Here is a 12467-nt window from a genome sequence, read left to right as displayed (position 1 = left end):
CCCAATACTGACAAGCACCTCTCCCACTCCTCTACCACCTGACTTCTCTGACCTCATTAACCACAGCCACCGGTGTCTCCTCTCTTTCACCACTCTACTTAGTTCCCTGAATGAGTCAGATGTGCTCCTAGCCCGAAACCTTTCAGCTTGCTCTGCTACTTCTGCCTGGTATACTTTTTCCTCAGGTATCTTTCTGGTTGACTCCCTCATGATCTTCAGCGCTTTGCTGAAATGCACCTTACAAGAGCCAACTCATTGGAAAAGGCCCTGATGCTGGGAAAGATTGAAGGCGGGAGGAGAAGGGGGTGACAGAGGGTGAGATGGTTGGATGGCATCACCAATGAAAATCAGACAAACTCTGGGAGGAGGTGAGGGAAAGGGAGCCCTGGTATGCTACAATACACGCGGTCGCAGAGTCAGACGCCACTGGGAGACTGGACAACGACAAAGTCGATGAACAGTGTTGTGACAGATTCAGGTCAACAGCAAGGGACTCAGCCATACACACACATGCATACATTCTCCCCCAAGCTTCCCTCGCATCCAGGCTGCTACATAACATTGAGCAGAATTCCATCTGCTATACAGTAGGTCCTTATTGGTGATCCATTTTAAATACAGCAGTGTGAATATGTTCATCACAATCTCCCTAACTATCTCTTAATTTCCAAAAAAGTTACGTTACAGAATAATAGAAATGACAAGGAACAATGAGAAGTTACCAAGTAACGTAAGTCAGTAATTATTACTACAAAGAGATTGTAAGTACTCAAAATATTACAAAGAGACTGAATCCAATTTTAGAAAAACAGAAAAGGAAGGAAGGAAGAGAAGAAGAGAGAAGGAGGGGGAAAAGAAGATGGGTGAAGGAAGGGAAGGAAGAGGAAATAAAGGGAAAGATATAGGGGCTAAAAAGCATAAGTAACTAGATACATATGCATGAGAGAAAAACTGGAAGCCTACATATCAAAATGTTAACACCAGCATTCTGTGTTGCTAGGACTATGTTTGACTTTTACTTACTTTCTTTTGGGAGATTAACAAAAATTTTGTTATAAAATTACAAATTTTTCCCCTTCATACTACTGAGGTTTTTTTCCCCCAATATTCCAATTTTATTTTTTCCTGAGACTGAGCCATGAAAATTCAACCTTTATTTTCATTTGAGTAAATCTAAACAACTCTCTATGCAACTTAACTTCTTGATTCCAGGTTTAAAGGAGTAGTAATAACCCACTTAAAACATAAAGTCAGCTAATAAAAATGATTACCTCAACTTGTGCTTGTTGCCGTGCTAAAATTATGTTAAAAACATCTAGTGTCTTCTCCAAGTCCTATAAAACAAAGGGACACTTGTAAACAAAGAATATGGTTATTAAACAAAATTTTTTCATCTCTATTTCTAGGCTTATTCCTGTCCATGAACAAACAGTATCTGTGATCTAATGAAAGTGTAAGTATAAATCTGAACAGATATTTGGCTTTTACATTCTTACATTTTGCAATGTGAGAACAGTTTTTCAAAAAAGTTAACTCATTAACCATGAAACAAAGAATTTAATGAAACCACAATACAGAGACAGCCATACATGCAAATGGAAACAAAAATATTTAAGAGGGGGACCTGCTTTAGGTATTAGCCTTATGGTTGTTACTTTGGACTCCCTCTTCTCTGTGCTACTTTAAAATCATTATACTAAAGGCACCTTAATAAAATACAAAATTTAAGCATGTAAAATTCTTCAAATCAAGTATGCTAAAGCAGAAACTGACTTGGGGAATTTATGTAAGGGGAATCTAACATGACCTGGGTGACCTGTTTGTCAGATGTTCTACCTGTTATTTCATGCAATTCCCACAAACTGTGTAAGATACATACTATCTCCATTTTATACATGAGAATAACAGATCTAAGATGTTGAGAAAATTGACACTTTTTCTAATATATAATACTAGTGATTGTCATATATTTCAGAATAACAATTAATTCTTTACATCATGAATTTGTGGCAAAAATAGTGATATAATCAAGACCAGATGATATTCAGCAAATTATATATTTAGTACAGTGTTTTTCTGTATTTCAAAAGAGGGTAGATAAGACTCCTATCTTAAGGAATAAGAACTATTTTTTACAAATATTTTGACCTCTTTAAAAAAAAAGCCCCTAAAAAAACAAACAATACATATTTAGCTAATAATAATTACATATTTAAACAGCTCTGACACTGATTTTCTAAATATTATTATTATAAAAACTAACTACATTTCTCCAAATAGTTTATAGTAGGCTGATATTAGGAAGGTATTTTTAAAAGGAAAAAAACAGATAAAAACACTGCATTTTCCATACAGTTCTCTCAAAAAGAACTCCATATTATTCCTCCTAAAATTGTCTTTTAATTTAAATCTAGAAAAATTAACACTTAAGGGTGATTTAACAAATGACAGCTTCCCAATACATGCAAGATATACCTGAATTTGTTTCTGTGTTTCTTCTGGGACTTTAGTCTGGGTTAGCTTATTTTTATAGGCACTTTTATAACTCTTGAGCAACTGTCTGTGTTTTTTTATATTACTCCATGACCACATCCGTGTATACCTTCTTATATGAACTTCAAGAACAGAATCGATTGCGTATTTCCACCTGCAAATCAAATTTTGTTAATGCACGTTGGAATATGAAGGTTTAAAAAAGCAGGAAAATAGCATTGACATTTTACAGCTACACTGTTACTGTTTCTGTTCTTATTAACTCTATTCTTACAAAGGTTCAGCCATAACATTTCAGTTCCCCAATACTTCAATTCTCTGACTTAAATACATTATAAAATAAGCAAATCATTCCAGGAAGAGGGTATGCCAAAGCAAAATAATAAAGACAAATGACATGCTGTATGAAATTAATAATACCCCAATATATTTGTGACAATGAGTTCACATGCATGACTGAAGGGCAATATGATCAAAAAAATGTTGAAAGTCTTGAATGCTAAGTTAAGAATTTAATCTAGGAGCATGAGTACGAGAGAATGTCTTTACAAAAAAAAGGAACAAGGACATAATATAAAAGACAGCCCTCTAATGTCTGTTGAAAAAAAGTGGCTTCGTTACATGTCTTTAAAGGTCTGTTAGCTCTGAGAGTTCCTAATCATATGATTACATAAAATATTTTTTAAAAACTCTAACTCACCATTGTCGACCATTGGTATGAAGTGGTAAATAAGGCTTATATTTTCGGTAAGGAGCATTTCTAACCATGTAATCCACTGACTCCAAAAGGTCGATCATACTTAAGTACTATTAAAACAAAAACCAAGTTACATCTGTTACATCACAACATGGATAAACACCAAATTTTATTATATTTTCTGCCTAGTGAGACTTGAACAATGAATACCATAGTTGCTTGGTGATTCAATAATATATTTCATCAAATTTAAGAAACCACCAATTATAAGATAATATTAAGCACTGCCGATTAAACATCATACCACCAGTAATAATATGCATCCTATTTTCACGTATATTAAAGTGTGAAATAAATGTAAATCTTAGAACCAATGAAATATGGTGTCTGTTACTATTGACATGAAACTCGCTTAGTGCTAAAACTAAACATACTTTCCTCTGGACCGTCATTTCAAGTAGTGGCAACCTATAAGCTAAGTTTCCAAATTGCTCCAAGGAATTATTGCATAACTAAAGCAAGATAAAATTATTTAACCACCAATACAAAACAGCTCAAATGGAGGAAAACACACACACACAGCAAGAAGATAGATGAAGAAAAAAGAGGTTTAACCTAAGAGTTACTAGTACTTAACATGTGGACAGCAGGAACTTAAATGTATTTCTAAGTGTAAAACATACCCCAAATTTTGAAGACTTAAGAAAAAACAAAAGGATATAAAATATTGTAACAATTTTTAATTTTGATTACATGTTGAAATGTAATCACTTCCCTGGGGGCTCAGATGGTAAAGCCTACAATGCAGGAGACACGGGTTCGATCCCTGAGTCGGGAAGATCCTATGGAGAAGGAAGGGGCACCCCACTCCAGTACTCTTGCCTGGAAAATCCCATGGACAGAGGAGCCTGGTAGTCTACAGTCCGTGGGGTTGCAAAGGGTTGGACACGACTGAGGGACTTCACTTTCACTTTTCACATGTTGAAATGATTATATTTGGGGTACATTAAGTTAAATAAAATGTTATTAATTTTAGTAATTAATTCCCTCTTTTCTTACTTTGCTAATGTAGTTACTAAAAATTTAAAATAACACATATGACTTGCATTATATGTGTACTGGACTGCACTGGGCTAAAAGTTCAATTAACTATAAACCCCTCATTCTCCTTTCACTTCCAGTTCTCCAGATTAGTTACTGAAACTCCTTAGGCACATAACCAAACTTGAGAAACAAGTAAAGGAAAAAAAAAATGCCAACACAGCTGTTCTAAAAATTAACTAAACAATATTTAATGTAAGAGTGTTTGCTATTAAAATCTGAGGAAGGAAAATAAAACTATTAAAACCTTGCATCAAGAACTGGGAATTAAATGGAACCATGTCATGCACTATAATTTGGTAGGATTCTCCACCAATAAGGTGAAAATCAGAAAAAAAAGAAAGAAAACTATCTCTTATATTTGGTATTTATTTTATTTTAAAAATATACATATAATCTATTTCTAGGAGTCAAAACTCAACAATAACAAACCAAAAGAACCCCCAGAGCAGTGAAGTAGGAACAGTCACAGAGGACAAAAGCTGTTGAGATTCAAGGCTAGCCAAAGCTGTAAGTACTTAAATGAATCTTACCTGAGGTTTGGTCAGTTCAATAGCAATATTTTGTACTTCTATGTTCCAATCAAGTTTAGGTGTTTTGAGCTCTGTTTCTGCATAAGGATTCATGTAAAGTTTTGCAGAGGCTGATATTGGCTGAAAAACTTACACAACATGGGAAGACATAAGATAAGTTTAAATGCCCTTACCTATGAATAACTGTAAATAGTTATGAGAACACTGTTACCCTGAAAGTAAAGAAAAATGATCAAAAATACATTTTAAAAAAATGTAAAAAAAAAAAAAAAATCACCACCAAAAACTATTTAAGCATCTATTTATCTACATAATAAGAATTCCCAAACTCAATGGTAAAAGGGGAATCTCCAAGGAGGAAGATGGTGTTCTATGCTTCTAAGTAAGAAATGCACAAAATATACACAATCTAATCTTGATTATTTACATCTGTGTAAAACTATGTTTCTCTTCCTTGCTGCAAGATATTTAATGATTTTATTATTTATTAAAAATACTAATACAGGGGTATGGATAAATTGGGAGATTGGGACTGACATATACACATTACTATAATATATAAAACAGATAACTAACAAGGACCTACTGTATAGCACAGGGAACTCTGCTCAATACTCTGTAATGGCTTAAATGGGAAAAGAATCTAAAAAAAGTGGAGAGGGATATATATATATATATATAACTGATTCACTTTGCTGCACACACGAAACTAACAAAACATTGTAAATCAACTCTACTCCAATAAAAATTTTTCAAAAATAATCATTATTGCCTGAGATGCCCCCACAAAAAATAACAATACAAGATAGGAAATAAAACTTGATTAACTTTAATCTTATTTAATCATAATTAGAATTTAGAAACAGAATCATGAATGAAATTCATATTACCCAGAAAAAATTGCCTACTACTTTATAATTTTCAAAATGATTATTACATATATAGTTTTAGACTCAAAAGAAGATAGTATTCTTGAAGTTAAGTAGAATAAAAAAAAGAGTATCAGGGAATATGACAGAGCAAACTAATGTAATAAATTATAATTGTGAACAGTATTAAAATTATATAAATTGTGATATCTTTTAGTATTTATAATATGCATAAGATTGTATAAAATTTTTTAACTTATTTAGAGGTTATTTATAATTGAAACATGCCCAAGAATAAAGTTGCAGATTTTTCTGAACAAGTTCTTTCATGAATGAAACTAAATGCTCTCACAAATTAACAGCATCTGAAAGCTTTACCATCATTAAATAGACATGCTTGTGGACATAAACAGAAAGTGCCAACTCTATTCATATAAAGGCAGTTAGCTATAAAAGAATAAAAAGAAAACAATAGTGAACCATAGTAGTATGGAATATAGAAGAACATGGGCATAAAAACTGAGAAGAAACATAAAGAGGTACACTAAATATATACAAAAGAATAGCAGAGAAAATGTATGGGATAAATAATTTACAGGCAGCTTTGTTAGAGATCTACTTAAAAATAAATAAAGGTAAGGCTTCCAAGAAACAGAAAAGATCTCTGGAGAAATTCAAATCAAAGCAACAGTGAGTTTACCCCCCACATCTGTCAGAATGGCTACCATCAAAAAGTTTACAAATAACAAATGCTGGGAGAGAATGTGAAGAAAAGGGAACCCCTGTGCACTGTCAGTGGGAAATGTAAACTGGTGCAGTCACTACTGAAAACAGAATGGAAGTTCCTCAAAAAACTAGACAGAACTACCGTATGACCCAGCAATTCCACTTCTGGGTATATATCCTGAAAAAATAAAAACACTAATTTGAAAAGACACATGCACCCCAGTATTCACAGCAGCACTATTTACAACAGCCAAGACATTCCAGCTACCCAGATGCCACCAAGAGAGGCAAGGATTAAAATATGGTACGTATATACAATGGAATATTACTCAGCTATAAAAAAGAATGAAATACTGCCATATGTAGCAATATGGATGAACTCAGAGAATATTATGCTTAGTGAAATAAGACAAAGACAAATATTACATGATATCATTTATATATGGAATCTAAAGAAAACACAGATGACTGAATATGCAAAACAGACACAGACTCACAGATGTAGAAAATAAACTTGTGGCTACCAAAGAGGACAGCAAAGAGGAAGGGACAAATTAGGGTATGTGATTAATATGTACAACCTACAACATATAAAACAGATAAGCAATAAGGGTTTACTGTATAGCACAGGGAATTAGACCCAATATCTTATAATAATCCACAATGAAGTATAATCTGTAAAAACACATTATCTGTACTTTGTATACCTGAAATTAACGTAATACTATAAATCAACTATGTGCATGCATGCATGCATGCTCAGTCAAGCCAACTCTTTGCAACCCCATGGACTACAGTCCACCAAACTCCTCTGTCCATGGAATTTTCCAGGCAAGAGCACGGGAGGGAGTTGCCATTTCCTGCTCCAAGGGATCTTCCTGATCCAGGGATTGAACCTGCAACTCCTGCATCTCTTGCACTGGCAGGCAGATTTTTTACCACTGCGCCATCTGGGAAGCTATACTATAATCATCTATACTTCATTTTTTTTTTTTTTATACTTCATTTTTTAAAAACCTCTGGAGTAGTTTGTCTTAACACTACAATACTGACATGTTCAAGGTAACCTGAATATCAAGACCTCAGAGATTTCATTATTAAACAAAGAAAAGAAAAGAAAATCTAATTCCTAAAACAAAGCAGACGATAACAAGATAGGGAAAAACATGGAGGTCAAGGGGGTTAGCTGGGAGGGAAGGAAGTGTAGCCACACTGCCCTTCTCTCTCCAGTGGTGTAAGTGTTACAATCTATTTCTAAATACCAAAATATATACCGAATATGTGGTATCATGACACTAACATATAAAATTAATACTTTCTCTTTGTCAAAATAACTTCATCAGAAAACATATATTAAAATAAAGTACTTAATTCCATGTTTCCTATAACATAAAATAAACTTTTACCATTACTTACTGTATTGATGGTTTGGGGGTATGTTGTTACTTGTAAGAATTTCACTTTTCAGCTGATCCTAAATAAAAAATTTGAATGATATAAGAATGAAAAAGAAAATGTATTTTTTAATTTTATTTTTATTTTATGTATTTTTATTATTGTATTTTATTCTCAGCACCCCTGACACATACACGCACATAAAATTTGGTTCTAAATCAGTATCTTTATTCCCAACTTTGTAATTATTAGTCCATAAGAAAAACACACTGAGCACTATTTACAGATATATTTCTTTAGAATATTACTTCAGTAGATAATTTTTATAAATTCTAAATATCTAGAAACAACATAAGACTGTTCCACTCTGACTTAAAATGTATATAATGTATACATACACACGTTCACAAATTAGGATCTCAATCACCTTCTAGACAAAGGCAAATTAACCATTACAGTATCTTTCTGAGAAATAAAAGACAGAATCTTGGAATTAATTCAGTTCAGAAAATTCAACTGTTCTTCTTTTCTCTTCTTAGTAAATAAAATGACTAAGACTGCTTAGCTTTAAGACATGACTTAGCATGCTTAGTTTTGAATCAATCATTCACTACAATGCATCACTGTAAATGCTTAAAATATATGCTACAGATACATTTTTTTAAATCTAACAGGTATCTTTCTTTACAATCCTCTTCAAGTAATCATTCTCATATGAAACTCCACAATGCAACCAGAATGCTATCAAAATGAGAGTGTGAAAAACCATAAATCCAGTTTTAATTTGATAGTATACGTTCTCATCTCACTGTCAAGTGAAAGATGTCACGAAGATCTTCAAAAACAAAAGTGCTATTCTTAAGATAGAGTCAATTCCAAAAACTGTGTTGCACACTTCTGACTTAGTTACAACTTAAGCAAAAGACCAGTATCTTGCCCTCATTAGAGACCTCGTACGTAAAATAAATCTCAGGAGTACAGTCAGCTATTCAGGGGACAAACTGAAATTACCAAGATCTCTTCCCTTGATGCCTCGTAAGACATGCTGCAGTTAACATTCCAGTAGGCGCTGAGACTATCAAGTCGTATCAGCTATAAAAGAAAAATTGGAAAAATCAGGCAACTAACAAATTGAAGTTATGTATCAATATTAAAAGAATATTCTCATGCTCACTATACCAAATTAATCCAATTGTCATTTTGAACTTTTAAAGGGAAGAAGATAATGCAAAAGTGGAGGAAAATGAATATATGTTATTCAGAGACTTTACTATTAATCTGGGCTTCCTTAGTGGCTCAGATGGTAAAAAAAACAATCTGCCTGCAACCCAGGAGACCTAGGTTCGATCTGAGAGTCAGGAAGATCCCCTGGAGAAGGAAATGGCTATCTACCCCAGTATTTTTGCCTGGACAATTCCATGGACAGAGGAGCCTGGCGGGCTACAGTCCATAGGGTCCAGAGAGTCGGACATGACTGAGCAACTAATACTTATTAATCCAGCATTTGCTGAATTGTGCTCGCAGGAACACTGTTCCCAAGGGGATTTACTCATTCAATAATCAAATATTTATTGAGAATTTAGTATTTAACAGACTCTGTAAGTATTTCAGTGAATAAGAAAGACATGATTCCTCCAATGAATACAAATGGCTGTTTCAAAAGAAGGGTGAAGGGAAGAGGATTCTATGATCAACAAAGGTGGAGAAAGGTACATACAAAATATCCCTTTGGAAGATTCAAAGTGTTTATTAGCATATTTAAAGTGTTGTGAAATCCCGGAGTTTAAAACAAAATAAAATATACCTGTCTAACTATGAACAGCTTTCTGTTTTAGTCAGTAATCTTACTTGACCAGAGATTATTTTTTCAACAAATTTAATATTATCTCAATTATCTAATGCCCCATCAAATACAATTTGGGAAATATTAATTTCATCCAGTTTCTTTATATTCTAGGTAAAGAATCTAAACCTCAGAATAGGTAATTTTAGAAGGTAACATAGTAAGTAGCTGAGCCAAAACTAAACCCTAAACTTTCAACTCCCATTCCAATGGTATATTCTGCTCTATCAAGGTTTCTTGAAGAAAATACATTAAATGTTTGCACTTAGGAAAATAAGTAGATTAAAAAGTCTAGTCTAGTACCTTGTATATAATTTTTTCTGCTTCATTTAATATGCACGGTGTCCAGTGTTTGTTTGCAGTCTAAAACAAAAAAAGAATAACTGTGAAATGAAGTATATGTATCACAAAACAGTGCTCTAATAACTGTAACAAAATAACTCAGAAATAACAAGACATCTAGTTAATACTGGCTAATGTGAGTTACCTATTTTTCACATACATATATTACAAAATCAAAGGAACAGTGAAAAAGAGAATTGAGGAGGTTCTAATTTAATTGAGTTCATTCATCCAGAAAATAATTACTGAGCTATTCTGTGTCTGAGAGTGGGTATGAATAAAAAAAAAAAAAGGAGCTAGCTAGGCAGTAGTTAGATGTCGCTGAGTGGAGTAAGAGGAGCTTAAGGAGAGGCTTTTTAATTTTAATATAAAGGAGAGACTTAAATGCGCTTAAATGGTTAGAAGACAGTGGTGGGCAGGGAAGAAGAGTTGAAGATTTAGGAAAGAAAAGGAAATTGACAGAAATAAGGAAGAAAGGACAAAAGGTAGAAGAGAATGAGACAAAGTCAGGGAAAGGCTCCTAAGGATGCGATCCAGTCAGAGGTGGGGAGATTATCTAAGACTTAAGAGTTAGTTTGCATTTGAAAAGATGAAAAAAAGGAACGGTACAGATACAGCAAGAGGTGAGTCTGCTATTATTGTTGTTATAATAGTCAATGTAGTAGTTGAAGCAGAAATTGAGCCAATGTGCCAAATACTTTATTCAAACTCTTTATTTAAATCATCACAAAAACACTAAAATACAGGTACTCTTGAATTAATGAATGGCGGCTGGACAGAAGGAAACCAACATAGTAACCAGAACAGTAAGGTGTCACGGGTGCTTTGATAAAATACAAAGGGGAGTATTAAAAAAAAGAAAAGGAAGAGTAAATTCTAAAAGTTAAAAAAAAAGAGAGAGAAAAACAGTACTATCTCAAGGAAATATTAAAACCTGAATAGAATCACCAGGCAGTTTAAGGGAAAAGAGTAACACAGGCAAAGAAAACCGAATGAAAACTCTGAGGAAAGATAGAGGGGATCAGACGACAGCACACAGTGAGGAAACTACACCTCATCCTCTGCCCTTGTATTCCTGTGATTGGTCAACGCAAAGTAAGCCACACGACTATTCTGTGTTTTTCATTTGGTCTGCTAGAAGCTCAATATTAAATACTGACCTTTCTTATGACTAATATTGTTAGTCTCATTTCTCTGGAACAATTACGCCTCTACCTTTCAGAACACAGATTCTAGTTCTTCCAAAGTATTATACTATTATTTCTTTTTTATTGAAAGCTACTTCAAATTTATTTTGGAGACAAGCAGAGGATAAACAGTGTATTAAACACTAGCTTCCTTGACTCCCTTTCCTTTATTTCTCCAATACCTGTTAATTTTTTTTGCTTTGATCTTCAACTGATGTATATCTCTACTTCTCTGTATGCATGTATCATTCTTAAGGAGTCCATGGAACAGAGACCTTTTCCTGTTTAATAGACTACTTCTCTTTCCTTTTTCCTTCGTCTTCTTTCCCTCCTAAGGCCCTCTTCACATAACTAATCAAAAAGCAAAAATATACCCAACGTGATTTACTGCTCACTGTCCTTAACTTTAAAACATGTTTCCTACCACTCAGTTGTCCAGAATAGAAAAAAAAAAAATGTCCAACCAGGATATACCCACTCTATATACTAAGGACCATAAAAGAAAAAACAAACTGCAATGTAAAACACTTAATCGAAATAAATTATCTTATGTACATTTCAATATAATAAACACATACATATAACATATAAACATATATAGATAAACATATAAAGATACATACATATAAACAGATATACATGTACAAGTTATTTGGAAATTATACTGTGGATAAGAACTTGACTCTGTGGAAATCTATCTTCCCCTAATTTACTATGCATTTAAGATACCGCTTTTAAGACTTTCAAAACACTTGTTCTTAATATTTTTATATTTGTTAAATACAAAGATAAATCAAAGTAATTAGAGAATATAATAAAAGTATCGCTAAAATTGTAAATTTCTAGAAAAGCTGTAGAAAAGTTACGGTATAGATGACCATCCCCTCAGAGTGCGGGAATCAACAGACTGCACTCCTTATGCTGATTTTGCCTGAGCTTCGTCTTGCAATGTTATGTTAAACGGGTTCCATGATTCTCTTTGGAGCTTAATCTCCCAACCCTTACTGTGACTGCAGAGTGGTTTACCAGGTATTTCATGAGGTGCTATGTTTGTGAAAAAATATGTAACTCAAAAACACTATTGAATACCAGATTGCTCTGTGTAGTACTAAGTTCTTTAGGATAATTTTAATTGTGGTCATTTTCTGATTCTCACTGTTGGAGTTCTTAAGTCTTAGCAAGCATCACCAATATTAAATGTCAAAAGTCCATTTAAACTTTCTTTAAAGTTGGAGCAACTGTTTGAACAGGTGAAATAAAGACAGTTTTGAGTGCCCAGAA

The 12467-nt window shown here is 33.4% G+C and overlaps 1 protein-coding gene across 2 annotated transcripts in view; it reads right to left on the bottom strand.

Moving 5' to 3' along the window:
- The window catches only part of VPS13C (vacuolar protein sorting 13 homolog C), a 182138-nt gene that overhangs the window by 137605 nt on the left and 32066 nt on the right, over window positions 1-12467 (bottom strand). For both annotated transcript variants that reach the window (XM_043471782.1, XM_043471783.1), the window contains exons 8-14: window positions 9961-10020; window positions 8826-8906; window positions 7836-7893; window positions 4825-4952; window positions 3194-3300; window positions 2476-2647; window positions 1272-1334 (exon numbers count right to left, since the gene is read on the bottom strand). In XM_043471782.1, the coding sequence (XP_043327717.1) occupies window positions 1272-1334; window positions 2476-2647; window positions 3194-3300; window positions 4825-4952; window positions 7836-7893; window positions 8826-8906; window positions 9961-10020 (669 nt within the window). The remainder of the gene's footprint in view (window positions 1-1271; window positions 1335-2475; window positions 2648-3193; window positions 3301-4824; window positions 4953-7835; window positions 7894-8825; window positions 8907-9960; window positions 10021-12467) is intronic.

The sequence above is a fragment of the Cervus canadensis genome, chromosome 6, assembly GCF_019320065.1.
Source record: "Cervus canadensis isolate Bull #8, Minnesota chromosome 6, ASM1932006v1, whole genome shotgun sequence".
Taxonomy (NCBI): domain Eukaryota; kingdom Metazoa; phylum Chordata; class Mammalia; order Artiodactyla; family Cervidae; genus Cervus; species Cervus canadensis.
This window is presented reverse-complemented; position numbering and strand designations above follow the sequence as displayed.